A 23,634-nucleotide genomic window follows, 5' to 3' on the forward strand; every position below is an offset into this window, starting at 1 on the left:
GAGGCCCAGGGCTGTGGGCCACCAAGAGTCGTTCCAGGCCGAGGGGGTGCGCCCGAGGATGAGGACTTCCGTCTTGTCGGAGTTAAGTTTCAGGCGGCTGTTGCTCATCCACTCGGCGATGGATTTCAGGCCCTCGTGGAGGTTGGCTTTGGCGGTGAGAGGATCTTTGGTCAGGGAGAGGACGAGCTGGGTGTCGTCGGCGTAGGAGAGGATGCTGAGGTTGTGCTGGCGGGCCAGTTGTGCGAGGGGGGCCATGTAGACGTTGAACAGCGTTGGGCTTAGTGAGGAGCCTTGGGGGACGCCGCAGATGAGGTTGGTGGCTTTGGAGCGGAAGGGTGAGAGTCGGACTCTCTGGGTTCTGCCGGAGAGAAAGGAGGAGATCCAGTTGAGGGCTTTATCTTGGATGCCAGCTTCGTGGAGACGGGTTAGTAGGGTGCGGTGGCAGACTGTATCGAAGGCGGCTGATAGGTCTAAGAGGATCAGGGCTGAGGTTTCGCCGCTGTCCATTTTTTGTCTGATGTCATCCGTGGCGGCGAGGAGTGCAGTCTCTGTGCTGTGGTTTCGTCTGAAACCAGATTGAGAGGGGTCTAGGATGGAGTTGTCTTCTAGGTAGTGGGCGAGCTGTGCGTTTACTATCTTCTCGATGACTTTCGCTGGGAAAGGGAGGAGGGAGATCGGTCAGAAGTTTTTGAGATCGTTGAGGTCCGCCTTAGGTTTCTTGAGGAGGGGTTGGATTTCTGCGTGCTTCCAGCTGTCCGGGAAGGTAGCGGTGTTGAAAGAGAGGTTGATGATCTTGCGGAGTTTGGGGGCGATGGTGGCGTCGGCTTTGTTGAAAACGTGTTGCGGGCAGGGGTCAGAGGGAGATCCAGAGTGGATGGAGTTCATGGTCTTTAGGGTTTCGGCGTCGTTTACTTGGGTCCAGGTGGTGATGTGGTCGGCGTGGGAGGAGTTGTTGGTGGTGGGGACTGGCGGAGGTGAGGTGTTGAAGCTGTCGTGGATGGCTGCGATTTTCTGGTAGAAGTAGGTGGAGAGGTCATCGCAGAGTTTCTGGGATGGAGGGACGTCGTTGACGTTGACGTTGGGGTTGGAGAGTTCCTTCACGATGCAGAAGAGTTCCTTGCAGTCGTGAGCGTTGTTGTTAAGGCGTTCTGTGAAGTGGGAGCGCTTGGCGAGTTGGATCAGTTGGTGGTGTTCACGGTTGGCTTCCTTGAGGGTAGCAAGGTTGTCGGGTGTGCGCTCGAGGATCCATTTTTTCTTGAGTTTCTGGTAGGTGCGTTTGGAGGTGGTCAGTTCGTCTGTGAACCAGGCTGTTTTTTTCTTTTCTTGGTTGGTGGGGGGTCTCTTGAGTGGAGCTAGGATGTTGGCGCAGTTGAGGATCCATTGTTGGAGGTTGATGGCGGCGGAGTCCGGGTCGGTGGGGTCGGGTGGTGGGTTTTTGGCGAGGGTGCTGGTTAGTTGATCTTCGGTGACTTTTCCCCAGCGGCGGTGAGGCGGTAGAGGGGTGCGGTGGTGTTCGGTGTTTTTCTTGAAGGTGAAATGGACGCAGTGATGGTCAGTCCAGTGGAGTTCGGAGGTGTGGCTGAATGAGATGTGGTTGCTTGAAGTGAAGAGTGGGTCAAGGGTGTGGCCGGCGATGTGGGTGGGTGTGTTGACCAGTTGACGGAGTCCGAGGTTGGAGAGATTGGTGGTCAGTGATGCGGTGTTGGCGTCATTGTTGTTCTCAGGTGGAAGTTTAGGTCTCCCAGGAGGATGTAGTCTGAGGAGGCGAGGGCGTGGGTGCTTGCGAGGTCGGAGACGGTGTTGCTGAAGTGGGCTCTTGGTCCTGGAGGACGGTATATGAGGGTTCCTCTGAGGGTAGTGTTGGGGTCCGTGTGAATCTGGAAGTGGAGGTGTTCGGCTGTCTTGAGGGTGTCGTCTGTGTGGGTGTGGATCTTGAGGGTAGATTTGTGGGCGATGGCTATTCCTCCGCCGATTCCGTTGGTGCGATCTCTTCTGGTGATCTTGTAGCCGTCAGGGATGGCGATGTCAGGGGCCGAGGAGTCGTTCCACCAGGTTTCGGTCAAGAAGGCTACGTCTGGGGCGGTGGTGTCGAGCAGGTCCCAGAGCTCGATGGCGTGCTTTCGTGCGGAGCGTGTGTTGAGGAGGATGCAGTGCAGGTGGTTTGTGTTGGTTGTTGCTGGCTTCGTTGTTCTGTTGCAGGTGAAGTTGCAGGTGCGGCAGGAAAAAGGTCCTTTTGTGTGCTTCAGGGTGGCCTGGAAGCACTCTGTGAAGGGGCCAGGGTTGAGGGCGAGGAGTTCTCTGGCCGAGTATCGAAGGCAGGGGGCGCGGGGGGCGTGAGGACCAGAGGGGGTGGCGCTGGGTGCGGTCCAGGCGCGGACGGGCGCAGACGGGCTTGCCTCTGCGGTGCGCCCGCTGCGCGGACGCCCAGCGCCAGCCATTAAGAAGGGAGGGGGGAGGGAGGAGCAGCTGGGAGGTGGGAGGGAGTGGCGAATGGGGGCGCGAGGGGGGCGGGGCCGCAGGGAGGCAGCGGCAGGGAGAGAACTGCAAGGGGGAGCGCACAAGGGGCGAAAACAAGAAAAACAAGGCACAAAAAAGTCGGGCACAATTTGAAAAGCAGTCCCAAAATACACTAATGGCACAAAATACAATCGGGGTGCAGCAATCAGAGGGGCACAACGGGGGCAGATGCGCAGGAGGCAAGGCGCTTGAAAAACAATAGAAAAGCACTTACAGGACGGCGAAAAGTGGCACAATCAGAAGGGGGAAGACGGGGGCAGAAGCGCAAGGAGGCAAGGCGCTGAAAATTTAGAAAAACACTTACAGGACGGCGGAAAGCGGCACATGGGTCAAGTGGAGCTTACTAGAGCCCACTAGACACCAGGGATGAGGCGCAGGAGGATGCCTGCGGGTGGAGGAGGGCCTCGAACACGCTAGCAGCAGCGTGGGCGGGGGTCAGAGGCAGGAGACAGCAGGTTGGTGCTGCGGACGTGGGGGGCGAGCTCTAGACCTAAGGCAGGTCAGAGGTCGCTCACTCGCGACGCGCAGCGCCAGCCATTAAAAAGGGAGGGGGAGGGAGGAGCAGCTGGGAGGTGGGAGAGAGCAGCTGGGAGGGAGCGGCGAATGGGGGTGCGAGGGGGGCAGGGAGGCAGCAGCAGGGAGAGAACTGCAAGGGGGAGCGCACAAGGGGCGAAAACAAGAAAAACAAGGCACAAAAAAGTCGGGCACAATTTGAAAAGCAGTCACAAAATACACTAATGGCACAAAATACAATCGGGGTGCAGCAATCAGAGGGGCACAACGGGGGCAGATGCGCAGGAGGCAAGGCGCTTGAAAAACAATAGAAAAGCACTTACAGGACGGCGAAAAGTGGCACAATCAGAAGGGGCACGACGGGGGCAGAAGCGCAAGGAGGCAAGTCGCTGAAAATTTAGAAAAACACTTACAGGACGGCGGAAAGTGGCACACAGGTCAAGTGAAGCTTACTAGAGCCCACTAGACACCAGGGATGAGGCGCAGGAGGATGCCTGCGGGTGGAGGAGGGCCTCGAACACGCTAGCAGCAGCGTGGGCGGGGGTCAGAGGCAGGAGACAGCAGGTTGGTGCTGCGGACGTGGGGGGTGAGCTCTAGACCTAAGGCAGGTCAGAGGTCGCTCACTCGGGACGTGCATCGCCAGCCATTAAGAAGGGAGGGGGGAGGGAGCAGCAGCTGGGAGGCGGGAGGGAGCGGCGAATGGGGGCACGAGGGGGGCGGGCCGCAGGGAGGCAGCGGCAGGGAGTGAACTGCAAGGGGGAGCGCACAAGGGGCGAAAACAAGAAAAACAAGGCACAAAAAAGTCGGGCACAATTTGAAAAGCAGTCACAAAAATACACTAATGGCACAAAATACAATCGGGGTGCAGCAATCAGAGGGGCACAACGGGGGCAGATGCGCAGGAGGTAAGGCGCTTGAAAAACAATAGAAAAGCACTTACAGGACGGCGAAAAGTGGCACAATCAGAAGGGGGAAGACGGGGGCAGAAGCGCAAGGAGGCAAGGCGCTGAAAATTTAGAAAACCACTTACAGGACGGCGGAAAGCGGCACACGGGTCAAGTGAAGCTTACTAGAGCCCACTAGACACCAGGGATGAGGCGCAGGAGGATGCCTGCGGGTGGAGGAGGGCCTCGAACACGCTAGCAGCAGCGTGGGTCAGAGGCAGGAGACAGCAGGTTGGTGCTGCGGACGTGGGGGGCGAGCTCTAGACCTAAGGCAGGTCAGAGGTCGCTCACTCGCGACGCGCAGCGCCAGCCATTAAGAAGGGAGGGGGAGGGAGGAGCAGCTGGGAGGCAGGAGGGAGCGGCGAATGGGGGCGCGAGGGGGGCGGGGCCGCAGGGAGGCAGCGGCAGGGAGAGAACTGCAAGGGGGAGCGCACAAGGGGCGAAAACAAGAAAAACAAGGCACAAAAAAGTCGGGCACAATTTGAAAAGCAGTCACAAAATACACTAATGGCACAAAATACAATCGGGGTGCAGCAATCAGAGGGGCACAACGGGGGCAGATGCGCAGGAGGCAAGGCGCTTGAAAAACAATAGAAAAGCACTTACAGGACGGCAAAAAGTGGCACAATCAGAAGGGGCACGACGGGGGCAGAAGCGCAAGGAGGCAAGGCGCTGAAAATTTAGAAAAACACTTACAGGATGGCGGAAAGCGGCACACGGGTCAAGTGAAGCTTACTAGAGCCCTCTAGACACCAGGGATGAGGCGCAGGAGGATGCCTGCGGGTGGAGGAGGGCCTCGAACACGCTAGCAGCAGCGTGGGCGGGGGTCAGAGGCAGGAGACAGCAGGTTGGTGCTGTGGACGTGGGGGGCGAGCTCTAGACCTAAGGCAGGTCAGAGGTCGCTCACTCGCGACGTGCAGCACCAGCCATTAAGAAGGGGGGAGGGAGGAGCAGCTGGGAGGCGGGAGGGAGCGGCGAATGGGGGCGTGAGGGGGGCAGGGAGGCAGCAGCAGGGAGAGAACTGCAAGGGGGAGCGCACAAGGGGCGAAAACAAGAAAAACAAGGCACAAAAAAGTCGGGCACAATTTGAAAAGCAGTCACAAAATACACTAATGGCACAAAATACAATCGGGGTGCAGCAATCAGAGGGGCACAACGGGGGCAGATGCGCAGGAGGCAAGGCGCTTGAAAAACAATAGAAAAGCACTTACAGGATGGCAAAAAGTGGCACAATCAGCAGGGGCACGACGGGGGCAGAAGCGCAAGGAGGCAAGGCACTGAAAATTTAGATAAACACTTACAGGACGGCGGAAAGCGGCACAGGGGTCAAGTGAAGCTTACTAGAGCCCACTAGACACCAGGGATGAGGAGCAGGAGGATGCCTGCGGGTGGAGGAGGGCCTCGAACACGCTAGCAGCAGCGTGGGCGGGGGTCAGAGGCAGGAGACAGCAGGTTGGTGCTGCGGACGTGGGGGGCGAGCTCTAGACCTAAGGCAGGTCAGAGGTCGCTCACTCGCGACGTGCAGCGCCAGCCATTAAGAAGGGAGGGGGGAGGGAGGAGCAGCTGGGAGGCGGGAGGGAGCGGCGAATGGGGGCACGAGGGGGGCGGGGCCGCAGGGAGGCAGCGGCAGGGAGTGAACTGCAAGGGGGAGCGCACAAGGGGCGAAAACAAGAAAAACAAGGCACAAAAAAGTCGGGTACAATTTGAAAAGCAGTCACAAAAATACACTAATGGCACAAAATACAATCGGGGTGCAGCAATCAGAGGGGCACAACGGGGGCAGATGCGCAGGAGGTAAGGTGCTTGAAAACAATAGAAAAGCACTTACAGGACGGCGAAAAGTGGCACAATCAGAAGGGAGAAGACGGGGCAGAAGCGCAAGGAGGCAAGGCGCTGAAAATTTAGAAAAACACTTACAGGACGGCGGAAAGCGGCACACGGGTCAAGTGAAGCTTACTAGAGCCCACTAGACACCAGGGATGAGGCGCAGGAGGATGCCTGCGGGTGGAGGAGGGCCTCGAACACGCTAGCAGCAGCATGGGTCAGAGGCAGGAGACAGCAGGTTGGTGCTGCGGACGTGGGGGGCGAGCTCTAGACCTAAGGCAGGTCAGAGGTCGCTCACTCGCGACGCGCAGCGCCAGCCATTAAGAAGGGAGGGGGGAGGGAGGAGCAGCTGGGAGGCGGGAGGGAGCGGCGAATGGGGGCGCGAGGGGGGCGGGCCGCAGGGAGGCAGCGGCAGGGAGAGAACTGCAAGGGGGAGCGCACAAGGGGCGAAAACAAGAAAAACAAGGCACAAAAAAGTCGGGCACAATTTGAAAAGCAGTCACAAAAATACACTAATGGCACAAAATACAATTGGGGTGCAGCAATCAGAGGGGCACAACGGGGGCAGATGCGCAGGAGGCAAGGCGCTTGAAAAACAATAGAAAAGCACTTACAGGATGGCGAAAAGTGGCATCATCAGAAGGGGCACGACGGGGGCAGAAGCGCAAGGAGGCAAGGCGCTGAAAATTTAGAAAAACACTTACAGGACGGCGGAAAGCGGCACACGGGTCAAGTGAAGCTTACTAGAGCCCACTAGACACCAGGGATGAGGCGCAGGAGGATGCCTGCGGGTGGAGGAGGGCCTCGAACACGCTAGCAGCAGCGTGGGCGGGGTCAGAGGCAGGAGACAGCAGGTTGGTGCTGCGGACGTGGGGGGCGAGCTCTAGACCTAAGGTATTTACCTCCTGGCAGACTCGACCCGGAGCACCCCTGTTCTCCATAGGCGTCTATGTGTTTTGGGCACCTCTTTGACCTTTGCACCTGACCGGCACTGAGCTGCTGGCGTGGTAACTTTGGGGTTGTCTTGAACCCCCAACGGTGGGCTGCCTATGCCCCAGGACTGAGACTTGTAAGTGTTTTACTTACCTCCTAATCTAATCTTTACTTACCTCCCCAAGGAACTGATGATTTTTGCACTGTATCCACTTTGAAAATAGCTTATTGCCATTTTTACAAAGACTGTACATGATATTGTTTTCATTCAAAGTTCCTAACGTATCTAAGTGAAGTACCTTGCATTTAAAGTATTAACTGTAAATCTTGAACCTGTGGTTCTTAAAATAAACTATTTTCCAATATAAAAACCTATTGGCCTGGAGTAAGTCTTTGAGAGTGTGTTCCTCATTTATTGCCTGTGTGTGTACAACAAATGCTTAACACTACCCTCTGATAAGCCTACTGCTCGACCACACTACCACAAAATAGAGCATTAGAATTATCTACTTTTGACACTATCTTACCTCTAAGGGGAATCCTTTGACTCTGTGCACACTATTTCTTACTTTGAAGTAGTATATATAGAGCTAACTTCCTACAGTTCCTTAAAGAAGGCCAATTAAATTCCAATTCCTGTTTCGTCAACATGGAAAAGAGCAAAAGAAGCAAAGACATCAGAAAGATATTCAAACCCTGCCTAACACTTGAGTTATGTTAGAAGAAATGCCAGTAGATAGGCTCAACAAATGTCTACCAATTTGATTTTCAACCCATTGTAGAGTGGAAAGATCCTTTTACCCCCAAATATTACTGTTTTCACAGACAAAAGAGGTAGCCATGAAACTGCACGGTCAAACTGGAACCTCAAATAAGAAAAATAATCACCCTAGAAACAACACTACCTTGGGCATGAAATAATCTGCTCTTTGCGGACCTAAGGCCAGCTACTATAACACAAGATTTAGACTAATAGGTACAAAGCTCCAGCAAGTCAATAAGGCTTGCAAAGCTATCTAACTACTGTTGAACCTCTGATGTGGTTCTTGCCAAAAGAACTCAGTCATCTTCATACAGCATTGCGGGTGTAAAACAGCTCCCAACATGTGCAAAATTAATGCTGTCAGCCAGTAAAACAGATTCCAGGTTATTGATATAAATAAGGAATAAAAAATGGCTAGAATGCAGCTTTGTCTCACACAATGCTTAATCAAAAAGGACTTAGAACAAGCACCATTAGTATTGTATCTCACACAAGCAAAAGGTTTAGTACAAAGATCTCGTACGAAACAAACAATGTCGGCCTCAACTCCTATGTTCAATAAAAGCTAAATTTTACTTAATCAAACGCAGGAGATCAATGAAACTCATACAGGTGGAATCCAATTTTCCTACTGTATGCTTACTGAAAGAAAATACAGACCTAAGCACTGGTCCCTGGTGACCACCCCTAACTGAAACCCATATTACAGGTCTGAAAACATAACCTATTTTCCTCAACCCAGGCCTATCCAATATGAACCGCCCAATGACTAACTCCTGAGTCAATAAGGTAGATAAGTCGGTAGCAACAAGGTTTGCTTCTATCTCCCTACTGGGAAACAGGAATTATGGTAAATCTGGTCCACAATAACCGAATAGCTTTGTTAACAGAAGAATTGATAACTTGAGTGAGCTAAGGAATACCAGACTGTGGATTCCAAGAGATATAACTCAACAAGTATCTCATCAAGGTTTTTTTTTTTTCTTAGCCGACCACACAACAGTATTGTTAATTTTCTCAAGCAAAAAAATATATATTAGAGATTTCAACAGATGGAATCACACTACCTGGTGAAGCGACTTGTAAAGTTTCTTCAGACTCAGGGTGAATATGAGAACTAAAGGTCCCTGTATCATCTTGAGAAAATAAAGGTTTATTAATGACCTCCCAAAATAGAAAGCTATTAAAAAGAGCACTGGCCTAAAGCAGTTGGGCACAGGCCACTTATTTAAAAAAATATTTCTTGTAAGTTGACCGTGGATTTATATCTCTGTAAACCTTATTATTAGCCTTCTGTAGGTTCCAATGGGTCTTTGAACAATTACTATCAAAATTAGAAAAAAATAGTCAAAAGATCGCTGACCCTGAATAATATTGTGTTAAAGGCTCTAAGTATCTCATGTCTCTTTAAGGCCTCACTGAAGCGTCTCCTGCTCTGACTCAGATGGATGCCATAAGGCAGGAACACCGAAGCAACACACAGCAGCTGCTGCTCTGGTAGTTGGGATATGGACATGACTTCTATGTCCACAGAATCAGATTCGCAGTGTTATGGATATGGAAGTCACAGCCATAGCTTCCAAGGGGTTAAGGGCCTTCAGGTGGAGCTGTACGAGGACTGACAATGATGACAGGAGCAGAGTGAGCAGGCCTATGTGAGGTGACCCTGCGAAAGAAGATTCCAGCCAAGAAGAAAGGGCCAGACATGCTTCCCACTCTCTAGTGGGGACACATTGGCTGATCTCATGGGGCATGCTAGACCTATTAACCAGTAGTCATTGGAGATTGATGTGAGGCTGACGCGGACATGGATCACACCCACTTAAAGGATTAACAGGTGACTAACCAATGGCCAGGAGACAGGATCACCCGCACATGGGCCCGTGCTCTCTGAAACCTCAACACAGTGAACAGTTGCCTCTGGAGGTTTCCACTGAAGCAGAGACTATGCTCCACACTTATTCTGCTGCCTTCTGAGTGAAACATGGTGGGATACCCACTAAGATCACTTACCGTTACTTAAAGAGTGGGGTATACAGGACACTCCAGAGGATTCATTGACTGCGAAAGAGACTATGCACCGGTTGATAATTGGCTGCTGTTGTGAGGGTGGTGCTCCAGCTATAGAGACCTCTGAATGAAGGCATCAAGGAGAAACTAACGCGATAAATTGGTCAAGAACCTCCTCTGCAGAACTACCCCCTCTAAATTGTCCATGGGCAATTGAGAAAGCTCTGACAAGGAACTTAATGCCAGCAGTGACTCACAAGCTGACTAAGCCAATCACCGTGTTACAAGTTGTTGGAACATCTCTTCAGTGGACTGTGGGAAGACTATGCGGCCCTGTGTGATGACTTTAAGCAAGAACAAGAGGTGGAGCGAGACAGCCCCCGACGCTAGAGGTGATCTCTCCAGCAGATACCCCCAGACCAACAGCTTTACATAACACCATATCGTAAAAGTCAGTACCTGGGGGTCGTCTTTGGTGATCTGCTCCTGATGGTGCTGTGGCAGAATTACTTTGTTGGACTGCTGCTGGCTTCCTGATGCAGGTCGAGTCAGGCACAGACGAAGGGACTGATAAACTCCGGCCAGGATCAACAACCTTGGGGGCATCTTGGGAACCTGCAAGGTATGTTACAGTAAACCTAGATGAGCAGAAAGTGACACTGTGCACTAGCTCTGAGCTATGTATGGCCTCTGCTATGGCCCCATGCCCTAATTTCATGTGTAAAAGTTATGTTACCTCCCACCACCCCTTTTATTTAATCTCTGTAGGAAAACTGATCATTATTTGAAGTGGACAAGTGTCCACCTCAAAGGATAAGGCCACAACCTGCTAGATGTCACACATATTAGATAAAACAAACATATGCTCAATCCCTGGCAACATGACACAACACAGGCTTAAATCAAAAGCAACGTGTAAAGTATTGACAGTAGAAAAAGTTACATGAAACACAATAAAATTCTACAACCAATATTAAAATAAAGAGAAGTTATTTCGGACTAAAATAATAACATATCAATAAAAGTCCAACAGGAGAGACAGAATTAAGTGAAAATAGAGCCAAAAAGCTCCAAATAATGGTTTATGGAAATGATAGATCAGGCACAATTTGAGGTCGACCATGATGGAACCCCAGTTTGAAAACAAAAAGTGTACTGGTCCTGCTGAATGTCTGGAAGTCAAAATGTTTGAATAAGTGTTTAAGTCTCCACACAGAAGGGGATATGTCACTTCTTGAGAAGAAAAATCCTCCTTGAGCCTCTCGCCTCTAAAACTGTAATCACCGCCATGGAACTGAAGGCCAGACACTTCAGGCAGGTTGGTCCTGCTGGAGCTTTGAAGATTTCTAACTGAAAACTTTGTAAGTCCCATACGTACAGGGAGTGCAGAATTACTGTAGAATGGGACTTTGTTGTTTTTTTTGGAGGTGCTAGAACCTTGACCGGAAGAAAGCGGAAATTCAATCCAACTCTGTAACTACAGGTAGGATACATTTTCCCACAGGACTCCCAGAGGAAAAGTCTTTCCAAAGCTTCCAAACTTTATTCTGGTGCCCAAACAACCAAAGGAGTACACTTCTAAGGCCCCTATGATGTCAGGGAAGGGCTCTTAGAGACTCTAGGAGTATTCACGAGTGGACAACAGCAAAGCCCAGTCTAGAACCATGTTGCCACTGGTCAGCTGGGTACTTCCAGGAAAAGGCCTCTTGTAGCTTGTTTTTCAAACCTGTACCCACACATGTAAGCCACATGGCCCTTGGAGTTCCTGTCTTTGTCCTGGGTACAAAAGGGGGCAGGAAGAGTCCTCCTGGTCTCCTCTCGGGTCACAGACAGCAGATCCAGTCCTCTTCTGATCTTTCACAGGCCCAGAAAGTGTTCCAAGAAAATTGCTACATTTATGACTGGCACCAGTTAGCGGGGGTGACTGCTGGTCACTCCCTGAACCAATGTGGTAAAAGTTCCCAGGGAGACCCGACCCCCATTTTCAGTAGTTCCTGTAGCAATCCCATAGTGCCCCCCTCAAAAAAAATCGGGGAACTCTTTTCTCCTTGTGCATGGCCTGTGGGCCCACTCAAACTTGTAGCCAGGGTATGAGCAGTCCTTTCCTGTGTGGTCACTCATAACTAGTTCTGGGGGCAGCTTTCCTCCCAGTGGGCTTGGAGCCTGGGAAAAATAACTGGAGCAATTGAAGTGTAACCTAATATTTGCATGTCACAGGCGCAGGTCCCTTTGAAGTTAATTTTCATCCTGGGACCACCCACTGCCAGGGGGAAAAAACCCCTCTCCAATTTCAGGCCATTGTCTGCTGACTGGAGCAGTTCTCACACCTCTGTCACACTGTATACAGGCGACCTACAGACTGGGCAGTTGCTTGAGAGCTAATGCAAATTAATCTCCAGCAGCTTCAGGCAGGTAAAAGGTAAATGTCTAGACCTCACATTTCTTATATGTATATTTAATAAACAAAAAGGTGACTTTACCATTAGATTGGAATTTTATGGAATATAAAACCAAGTCTTTGAATGGAGCCTGTAGCTTGTAAAAGTCACCAGTTCTAAATTAAACTGGTCACCAGTAAACTGAAATGCATAATCCATACTTTGACTTCTCCTATGTACAGCCTGACAAGTAACAAAGTATTTTGGGAGTAGTCACTAGGGAAACAATGTCATTTCTATTGTCACACATGTCCCACCCTTAAATATTAAGCACCCTACTGTGTGGGCAGGTGTACTTAAGGGTGACATTTACAATTTAAAATCAGGTTATCCTACCTGTCAAAAGGGTGATTTTTACAGGTGTGCACAGCAAGGGCCAAGCTGCTTCTGTAAGGCGGCACTGCCAGATCTGAAACCATGCTTTCAGTGCAACTAGCAGATGGCACAATAGGTGCTACAGTCCACAAGTGACATTTAGCTGTCAATGCCAGGGGTGCACAATATACTATGTCCTTACAGGGAAGTTAAATATGCCAATTGGGTTGTAACATCTTTCAGAGGTCACAGCGCATACACTGGGCACTGGACAGCAGTGTTAGAATTAAAGATTGCCAGCAAGCATCACTTCGCAACAGCCTCTGTACCAACCACTTTTAGCCCAAGTAGACAGGAGTCAGACTCCCTGCACTTAATCCTCTGCTTCCCAGTCCCCCTACTGTGTTTCAGCAGCTGAAGTGCAGTTTTACATTCCTACAGCCAAACATGCTTATTACATCCGAAAGCAATACTGGCAAAAGAAATACTGATTAATGCTTTTTTTGTGTCACTGGCTTCACATTGATCTTCCAAGCAATATTCACCCTGTTCATTGTGTGACAGAAGAATGCATCTGGTAGCAGCAGAACTACTCTGAGCACTAAGCAGTCTGTACAGTGTCCATTGATCCATAATGGGCAATTCAACAACATTTTTAAGCTTCAAACAGGTGCAGCACCAGCAAGAGTACACTAGCGTAGTCCAATCTGGCCTGGAGCCTGGTATACACCAACCAAGGTCATCAGAGGATATCTGAGCTGTGCTGCGTCCTAGATCGTCCTATCAGTCTGCCAGTCGTGAGATACTGTCACATGTATTCCTATCTATCTTTCAGTTGAGACATACTACTGGTGATAATTCCCAAACACGCTACAGACCGGTTGGTTAACAGTGGCTCAGCAGGGGAGGGTGGCAAGACTCACCTGAATGTTGGTCTGCAGCAGACATAGAAGCGGCTAGCTGTGCTGAAGTATTGTGCACCTCAGTGGTAGTCGGCACCTTGTGGTTCAAAGTCTGAGGATTTGTTGGCCTCTGTGGCTGGCCTCTGTCCAGGATCTCTGGGGAGGGTTTATGCAGTTTTGTGGAAGAGGCGCCGGGCAGGAAAGAATCAGGGAAGGTGTCCTCATACCAACATTTCTCTTTGGACTTGTTGGTGACCTCAGAAGGATACTCAGGTCCTGTGTACAAAAACACAGATGATAAGCTGCGGCCACAAGGCAGCCTCAACATGGAATGGTAGATCAGACTTATGATGAGAAAAGAATAGGACAACATGAAGAGAAATTGATGAAAAGCCCAGGAAGTGTTCAACAAGACCACCGTAGAGAACACCACTGGAAGAAGTAGTTGTTCTGCATCACAGTAATGCCTGTTTAAAATGGCTTATCAAAAGAATCTGGTCCAAGATAGCTGACAATTCTTCAAGTTACAAAAAGCTTGTCCATCCATGTACAGCATCAGCTCCTTTAAAGTACCCAAAAGCTCCTGCCTTAGGGCAGTAAAGGTTTTGCCTGAATCACTAAGTCCTGATCCACATATTATCTGTTCCTCCTGAACTACTAAAAGCTGTCGGCCCCTGTACAGAACTGATTCCCACTTATAGCAGACAATACCACTTTCTCTAGCACTCTTTTACCTGATCCTCCACATGCAGCACCAGTTCCTTCTGAGCTCCCAAATTCTGGTAACCCCAACCTCATCCACACCACCATTCCCAATGCACACTGGACAAACCAGTTATTAAGAACCCAGGAGAGATTGGCACGGCAGGCTGATGCAGCAGTCAAAGGGACAGCAGGAGGAAGAGGAGTTCTAAGAACTATGTAGACTATAAGTGCATGTGGGCTGTGGGTGTGCAGAACTTGGGAGGCACTGGCAATGTGGTGCAACTTCCTTCTGTGTCCCCTGACACTCCTCTGAGTTACCACATTCTGGCACTACAGCCAGAGGGAAAACAGGTTTGGAACACAGGCAGATCAACTACTGGAAGCTCAGCGAGGTTGGAGGAATGCCAGTGAAGACAAGCAGTACAGATATTAACAACTCATTAGCCCTGCATGTGTGCAGAACAGTTAGTAGGTGCTCAGAAGGAACTGCAAAGAACAGAGGCAGACCAGGTAATGAAGCCGAAAAGGAACATCCTCCGTTTCTAACAGCAGCTCCTTCCCCAAAAAGTGTCTCTTAACCTTGTGTTTGAAACAGCTGTTGTGTTCCGGTGAAATACCAGTTCCTGGCAACTTTACAACAGCTGCTTTAACAGTGGGAAATCTCTGTTACCAATAAGTAGCCTGCCACAGTGTAATTCCTGTTCTCCCACATGTCTAGTCCCAAAGTTTAAGAAAACAGAAAGACATTTCAGAAGAGTGATCAATATGTTTAAAATCAACACACTGATCTGTTAACATACGGAAGATCATTTTAGAATGATTACTAAATAGAGATTAATGAAACCTCTCAAAGCTTGCAAAGACACGTAACAGTCTAGGAGTCACAAGTACAGGTTGTGCTTTAGTGTGGAAAGGTATTCAGTCCTAAATTCTTGCACCAGGAAGACGTTACGCATTTCCCCAGGTAGAAGGAAATTGTAGCCAATTTCATGAGTGCAGGCACTTTTTTTCAGGTGGTTTATTGCTTTACTTTCATGTACATCTTTTATCAAAATAAATAAATAGACAGATATTCATTTTAAAAAATGATAAGGAAAAAGGGTGGTAGAGCGGTGCAGAAGGATGCAATGCTGGGTTCGACAATTTACAGAATATTAAAATTCAGTGAGGTGGATAGGATATCTAGGATGCCTATAAATTATAACTATTTAAATATAATAAATATCAGATGAGATTGCTCCCATTTTTAGGTTGTGACTATTTTAGTATTCAGTGACAACTATTTGAAACTGGCAAATTTACTTTCCTTATTGGAAATTTCGGAAAATGTGGTAATCTCTCAACTGATTGCCCATTTGCAATCAAATCCCTGCCTACATCCTTAACATTCTGATTTACGGGCACCGCCAATCCCAAGAATATCACTGATTAGGGACTGAGTGAAATTTTGGCTGCATAATTTTTTGGATGGTGAGAAGTCTGTGGCCTTGGCTTTTTTGACCTCAACCATATCACCATCTCCGATCCTAGGGTATATTTGGACCAGCAAGTCTCAACATGTCTCTCAATATGCATGCTACGCAGTGTTCAAGAAGTGGTTTGAAAATTTCTGAGCCACCATGATGGATTGAGCCTCTCCTAAATGACTTCAAGAGTTCACAGATAGGTACATACTTAAATAAAGCTAAGACAAGGTGCAGGGGCCAGCAAGAGTATTCTATTTTAGGTTGAGCGCTCTGACATTTTGTAATCTATCTGTGGGCTTTTAGCCATGCCCACCGCACGCCCATCACTATGACTCGTTCATGGGCTTGCCTTTCAAAAACCCTTTGTTATCATTGGTAAATGCTTCCTCCTTGGGGCACTTTTGTTACCGCCTTGGCCATTGACACTGTTACAAGGATAATTGAATGTTTGCCAATATGTATGACTGAGCAAACGTCTTTTTCCTTTTGTGTCTCTCCTTCCCGCTCATGGCGGCTGTGGCACTTTGAAGCGGCTCGCTTATGTCAACGGTTTCAATCAATCAATCAATTATTTGTAGAGCGTGCTGAGAGGAGGGGGGGGGAAGGGAAGTGCTACTGTTCGAACAGCCAGGTCTTGAAACGTTTTCTGAAGGTCAGCAGGTCCTGGGTCTGTCGTAGGTGGACGGGGAGGGAGTTCCAGGCCTTGGCGGCGAGGTAGGAGAAAGATCTGCCACCGGCTGTAGTTCGGTGGATGCGAGGGACAGTGGCGAGAGTGAGGTTGGCGGGGCAGAGTTGACGGTTGGGAGTGTGGAAGGAGAGTTGTTCGTTGAGGTAGGCAGGGTCGGCGTTGTGGAGTGCTTTGTGAGCATGGATGAGGAGTTTAAAGGTGATCCTTTTGTTGACGGGGAGCCAGTGTAGGTCTCTCAGGTGGGCTGAGATGTGGTTGCGGCGTGGGATGTCGAGGATGAGGCTTGCGAAGGCGTTCCGTTATACGCTGCAGTTTTTTCTGGAACTTGGTCGTGGTTCCCATGCAGAGTGCGTTGCCGTAGTCCAGTCTGCTGCTGACGAGGGCGTGGGTGATCGTCCTTCTTGTTTCAGTGGGGATCTATCTGAAGATCTTGCGGAGCATGCAGAGGGTGTTAAAGCAGGAAGATGAGACGGCGTTGACTTGCTGGGTCATGGTGAGCGTTGAGTCTAGGATGAAACCTAAGATGCGTGCGTGGTTGGTGGCACTGGTGCGGTTCCAAGGGCAGCTGGCCACCAGGAGTGTTTGGAGCGGTTAGAGCCGAGGATGAGGATCTCCGTCTTGTCTGAGTTCAGTTTTAAGCGGCTCCTCTCCATCCAGTTGGCGATGGCCTTTACCCTGTTGTGGAGGTTGGTTTTGGCGGTGGCGGGGTCCTTGGTGAGTGAGAGGATCAGCTGGGTGTCGCCAGCGTAGGAGATGATGTTGAGGTTGTGGGATCGGACGATGTTGGCGAGCGGTGCCATGTAGATGTTAAAAAGGGTTGGGTTGAGCGAGGATCCTTGGGGAACGCCGCAGATGGTCTTGGTTGCTTCAGAGAGGAAGGGAGTGAGGCGGACTGTCTTGGTTCTGCTGGAGAGGAAGGATGTGATCCAGTCCAGGGCTTTGTGGCGGATCCCTGCGTCGTGGAGGCGTGTGCGGAGGGTGTGGTGGCAGACGGGTCTCGAAGGCGGTTGAGAGGTCTAGGAGGATGAGGGATGCAGTTTCGCATTTGTCGAGCATGGTCCTGATGTCGTCGGTTGCATCGATGAGGGCGAACCGATTTCATTTTCAATGTACATGGCAAGAAAAGTCCAGTTAGGAATTTACAATGCGAATAGCTCTAACTCGAGCAAACGCGAGACCCATTGCATTGCAAATGCTTGTTTTTAATGGAAGTATGCACTCCCTTGTTAAAACCGTGAGCCTGTTTCCTTGAATCTTTTAAACGTGCACTTAATTAGAGGGCCGGAGTTTGTTGCAGTGGCAGATGGTTATTGGCAGCTAGTGCTCCCTAGCTCGTTCCTCATCGCACTCACTTTTGTGCTGCAGCCAAATAGTCGAAGAATATTGAGACACTTTAAGGCCTTTCTTTTGGCTTTTCAAATTACAATCAACTTACATTTCGAAGCTTTCTTACAGCGAGGCTACATCGGGGGGGGTCCACAAACTGCTTCACCAATGGGATATACAGAAATGAGAGGGAATAAACATAACAATTATGGTTTCAACAATCCCAAGAAATTGAGATAGTCTATTTCTGTCTAAATTTCATCCGTCACAGCATTTGAAGCTAGAAATGCCCTGCACTGAGAAAGTCCAGACCATAGTTACTCTGAGGTTCCAGCTTTAGAGCTGGTTGATCCTGCATAGCTAATGATTTTGGTAGACATACTTCACTTTGCTTTTGTGGCTTCAGCACTGTTACAAATCATACATTTGGCAGACATCTCGCATACGGATCCTAGAAAGTGAAAAAATCAATATTGCTAACGTTTGTTGAAAGATGTTTCAACAAAGGAATTCAAAAGGATACATGATAAAAAAGCTGTTAATATAGAATACAAAGGGTTAGATAAGACCGAAATGTGTTTTTCTTTAATAGTTATAACTTCACTAATATTCAAAACTTGTGCAATTCTCTAGGTAAATTAATAATATTGACTTAATCACTGACTGATTACGCCTTCTTCACGCTTCATATCACAGAGCTACCGATATACGCCTGTAAAAGCGCACAGGTGTCCTGGAGAGTGAATTAATTACAGTGAGTCAGACTCAATTCGAGAGGCCAAAGAGCAGGCAGGGCCACTGAGCCCCAAATGTGGCCCTACAAACTGTGGCAAATACAGTTTTTTTTTATGGCAAGTAGTCACAGGGTTTCTCAGGGAACTAGTGTGGGGAGGAGGGATGGCTAGAGCTCAGAAATCAAGTCAACCAAGAGAAACAATAACATTGTCTAGCCCACTGCTTACCTTCTATGTAAAAAGAAAGTTATTTCTCGCAGCAGAGCTAAAAACTACACAGTTCGATGGAAACATCATACTGAGTTACAAATTAAGTTGCCTTTAGCAGTGAGACGCAATGCAACTCTTTTTCTCAGTATTCTTTATCCTTCCTGCTAGGGTCAACATCCTGTTTCTGCAGGCTCCAACACTCTGAAGGTTTAGAAAAGATTTGGCACAGGTACAGATAGCGTCAAATAATCTCACTGGTCAAATGGACAACTCAGTTTCACAATTATTGTAATCCTTTGGTAAAGGGCTTAAGTGTGCACTACAGATTTCTGTGTGTGTGTTTACGTCTCTTTGCTCCAGGTGCAGGCTAAATCCACCTTTTAGCTGCTGGATAACGCTGTAGGTCGGGTTGTGCAGTGTATGTGGTTTACACTCCTGCCCTAAAGGCCTTGGCTCCTTGGCTGCAGGGGCAGTGGGAGCAGTCTCGTTTAGGATTATGTTCACAGGAGTGGATCTGGTGAGGCCGATTTGGATGGCAACACTTGTCTTCAGCAGTAGTGGCCCTTCTGGCTGGCTGCAAACAATTGTACAGATTAGGTGGTCACAGCCTACTAGCCTGGTCTCTTGCAGTGGTATTTCTTCAGCAGTTGTGGCTTCTGGGCAAATCAAGGATTCACTCTGGGGGCGAAGCAGCTTCTGCTCTCTACATTGGCAGACTCAGCACCACTCTTGAGTCCGTAGCAGACAGGTAACAAGGGAATTCTTGATCTGGTAAAATCCTGAAACAGATCACAAGAGACAAGCGCAGAAAGACAGGCAGGGCAGGCTTTAGCGCTGGTGGCGCCCTGTGTGGTAGTCTTTTCTGGCACCCCTCACCCCATGACCACCTCCTCGGATTCACTCACTACCACCCGGCAAATGTGCTCCTCATCTCTCCATAGCCCCTCTTTCACATACATTCATTTGTTTTAAAGCGCTTGTAAAGGCTGGCTTTTCCAATCCACTCAGCTAGTAACATAAAATATAGTTCTATTCGCTGCAGCAGGCATATTAACCCTCTACGCTATAACAACAAAACTCCGAGCTCTCTCCCTGGCAGGAACATTAATCACAAGAGGCATCTTGACATTTGAATTGTTTCCTGAAGGCTGGACGCACAAGGTGCTTTTAAATCTCATCTTTCGTACGTTATTGATAAACACAGCAACCGCCTGAGGTCAGTACCCCCAATCCATGTCAGCACCCGGCACAGCCGCACCCCTTGCACCGCCCTAAAGCCAGCCCTGACGACAGGGGGTGGGGTAGAGCTATCAAGGCATGGGTCACTTCTGGTTTGCTCTTGGGAAAGTCAGCTATTAATGGGTGCTCTTCATAACAGGGACACAGTGGAATTCTCCTGTCAGGCAGACGCCAGTCCTGGTGGCACAGCAGATCTTCAAGTACTCTCTGGCGCAATCCCTTTCTTGGTCAAGAAAAATGTGGCACTAGAACAATGAGAGCTGGTTTGGAATCCACTTTTATATGCATTTTCCACTCAGAAGATGAGGAGTCATTGTCTAAAGATTCAGAATCAGTTTTAGGGCTGTAGTGTAGCCATTTTTATGTAGCCTTTGCGTAACGCATTAGGCTTCTGTGCACTTTGCCCTAGATGCATTTTATTCGTTTGCTTAAAGCATTGGGCCTCTGTGCGCTTTGCTCTAGATGCGTTTTATTCAGCTTCGTACTGTTAGTTTTCAATAGCCAGTTTCACGGTCTTGTTTTAATTGCTTATATCACACTATTTAGCCTACTTCAGCACCGGAGTTCTCAAATAATACATTCTTGCTCACTCTGTGCTTCAGTCAAGGATATAGTCTGGTACATTGCCGATAGACATGGTAGGAGTTTAGTCTTTGGGTTTGTAGACGATACACATTCTTACGTAGGGACATTTGTTAGCACATCGACATGTTAGTTATAAAAACACTTCTTAGTCCTAATACAAGTAAGAGGGAGATTGCGACCAGGGAACCACAACTAGACGCTGACTGCCCTGTTGCAGATGCTGATACAGATCACAGGCCTCTGCTCAGGTATGAGGGTTGATGTCCTCCCAGGGAATCTGACAGGCAAGCTTAGAGCTTAACATGCTGTGCTCAAAATATAACTTAGTAAGAGAGAACGTAATCCGTTAACACTATGATAGCGTTATTCTTATGTTTCACTCTTCTCGTTACTATTTCAATCCTACTGTGTTGTATGTTTCTGGTTATTGCGGCTCATGCCTTATTATCTAAAATGAGGTCGTTTTAATAAATCAATCTATAAAACTTAAACTGCCTTTGTCATTTGTATATGAGACGACACTGTGTATGAGAGAGCTGGTTGGGATCTGAGTGACCACGACTTCCCTGAGAAGCTCTATGATGTCATGCGCTCGGCTGCCCAATCATCCCTTCCCCTTGGGAGTGATGAGGCACTGCTAGATAGGCAGAGCAAAACCGGATTTAGGGTGACAGGGATCCTTCTCCGTGAGTTAGACTTAGTCCCCCACACCAAGAACGACCCTCATACCCCAAAATCCAGTAGTCTCATTTAGGATAATGAGAGCCTACGCGACATAGCACCGCCAACGATTGGTCTGGCTCCAATTTTCTGGTCCACCGGTCTCTCTCGGTCTCATATTACAATGATTCCTCGATTCCTTTAACGGAGACGTCCGTGGCACTGAGGACTTCCGCCACCGCGATATAGGTAAATCCTGGTTATAGCGGATGGTTGTTCAAGCTTGAACTCTGAAAGGAAAAAGACCCCGTTTCTGGTGTGCCTTCTCTGAACTGTCGCTGTTTTCATAATGGCGAATCCCCAGGCAATACAAATAGCACTTAATATGCAGCAACCACTCACAGCGCATTTGCTTGCGCATGGTCTTACGAACCAGTGGGGTCCAGTCACAGTTGTGGTGGCCTCCCATGCAGCTTATAGAACAGAACTTTTTTACTCTTGGGTCACATTTCCAGCAGCTGATGGTAATTCAAATACATTTCACACCTATACGACTGCAAACGCGCCTGGACAATGCAGGGCGTGCGCATATTTGGAGATACCTTTATCTTATCAGGAACATAATAATTGGCTTGAGGGCGCCCTACCCCATACAATATTACCGGTTAGGTTGGGTCCACTAAGTAATGATGGTCCGACCTGGCCTTTATTGGCCACATATACACCACATCCAGCGGTTGCAAACATGGCGGTGGCTGAAGTTCGTCGTTTATATACAGACTTAACGGCTACATATAGACGCTTAGTACAATTTGTGATGCAGACACTAAATACAAACCCAGCGCGTGCTGCTCCAGCGCAACAACATGCAGTCGCTCCAGGTATAAATCCGGCGACTGTACACACTATCATGGGTAAAGTTCCAGCCAAACGGGAGGAGACTCCATTTTGGTTGGCGCAAAAAATTAATACGCTGGAGGCAGTATTTCCCCATACGGGACCTCAGGATAAACATAGGGTATTAACAATGTGTTTACCGTTTGGAATGGTTCCCACAGTGGAACATTGTAAAACATGGGGCACGGTGTTTGCCGCGCTCTACACTACAGCACACGATACACCAACATTGGCTAACTTACCGGAAGTGCTTAAACAAATTCAGGATGAATATGGGGCTGCCCCGGCCTTAGATTTGGGAATGCAACTGATGGGTAATTTTGCCACGGTTTCCTCAATTATATTGAGTAATCTAAAAGGGAAGGCAGTAGCACTAGCGGTGCGCATGCGTTTTCGTGGCGTCCCGCAACTAGATCAGGAGCAGGAACTGCCTAAAATAATAGCGGAAACATATTCCAGTATCGGTCGAGATAGCCTAGGGGCTAGACCACAGAAACCACAGTTTCAAGGGAAAGTTAGTAAAGACACTACTAAACAGCAACCTGAGGGTAACAAAAAGCGCTGGGAGAAAAAACACCTAAAAAAGAAAGGGGAGAATCTCTGAGACCGGAGACCCCACAGACTAGGTATAATCTCAGAAATAGGGATAATTTGAAGACGCCTGATAGATATCAATACACTGATACACGCCAATCTCGTTCCTTTCAGGACTCATCGGAAAAGAGAAATGAGAGAGGTGGGCGGTCAGAGCGGAGGACAGAGTACATGAAACCGAGACAGGAATCACAACACTCTTCGGAGGTTTCTGTCAAGAAGGAAGAGAAACCGATCCAACAGAAACAACAGTTTAAAAAGAAAAAGGTGGCAGCAGTCTCAGACATGCCACTCAGGAAGAGAGTTCTCTTGAAGAACAAGACATGGGCAGAGGTCACAATAGTTCGCCGGAATCTTCTAGAGCATCTGGAGGTGAAAGCAACTGATGACTTCATACAAGTCGAAACAGCAGATATGCGTGTCTTTGATCCCGATAGGGTATATACGGTAGCTTTACAATTGGAGGGAGACATTGAACGCACTATAAATGCTATCTTTTGGCATCGTGTAGTCAAGATGTATGACATTTTGCTGGCCGAACAGGATTGACCACCTGACTTTGTTCGCAGCTGTCCAGTTGGGGAGGAGGTTATTAAACCTTCATTCTCACCACTTGTTCCAGGGGAACTCGCAGAGTCCTATAGCATCAAATGGGCTCTAGCCCAAGCATCTGCCTTATATAGAAATCACGTGGGGTGGGATAGGGATTCTCCGTATCATGTAATTCCGATTAAAGGCGAACCTCAGCCACAACCGCAATATCCCATAAAACATGAAGCAAGGACATCGGTGAGGGACATACTTACACAGTTAGAGTACCAGGGAGTAATTGAACCCTGTGTCTCGCCGATGAATAATCCCTTATTCCCTGTAGCTAAACCGGACCATTCTTATAGAATAGTGTTGGACTACAGACATTTGAACGGACATACAGGCACATATGCTATAAAAAATTCACATAGCGCAGCACTAATGAATAACATTGTGCGGAAAAAGTACAAAACAACTTTGGATATCTTGAATGGTTTCTTCTGCCAGAATATAGCACCCGAAAGCAGGGATTTTACGAGCTTTAGTGCGTTTGGGTCTCAGAAAAAATTCTGTTGATTGCCTCAGGGGTATAAGAATAGCCCAGGACTGTTTGGCTCGTGTGACTGAAATTTTGCACGAGTTGGACCCTGAAGCATTGTCATATGTCGATGATATATATCTCACAGATGACGAGTTACTACAACATTTAAGACGGGTAGCCCGCATTGTTGTAGGGATTGCCGAAATTGGTTACAAATTTAACTTCAAAAAGTCGAAAATTGCCTTCCTCAGCGTCATTTTCTTGGGATATGAGCTGTCGAACGAAGGTAAGAGCCTAGA

General features: G+C 48.6%; 1 protein-coding gene across 5 annotated transcripts in view; it reads right to left on the reverse strand.

Annotated features, from left to right (window-relative positions):
* Positions 1-23,634, reverse strand: part of LOC138299241 (uncharacterized) — a 195,082-nt gene that overhangs the window by 83,395 nt on the left and 88,053 nt on the right. For 4 of the 5 annotated variants that reach the window (XM_069237371.1, XM_069237372.1, XM_069237368.1 and 1 more), the window contains 2 exons: positions 13,181-13,435; positions 9,964-10,119 (listed from right to left, as the gene is read on the reverse strand). In XM_069237371.1, the coding sequence (XP_069093472.1) occupies positions 9,964-10,119; positions 13,181-13,435 (411 nt within the window). The remainder of the gene's footprint in view (positions 1-9,963; positions 10,120-13,180; positions 13,436-23,634) is intronic. The other variant, XM_069237373.1, reaches the window with a different exon arrangement.

Source organism: Pleurodeles waltl, chromosome 6 (genome assembly GCF_031143425.1).
Source record: "Pleurodeles waltl isolate 20211129_DDA chromosome 6, aPleWal1.hap1.20221129, whole genome shotgun sequence".
NCBI lineage: Eukaryota > Metazoa > Chordata > Amphibia > Caudata > Salamandridae > Pleurodeles > Pleurodeles waltl.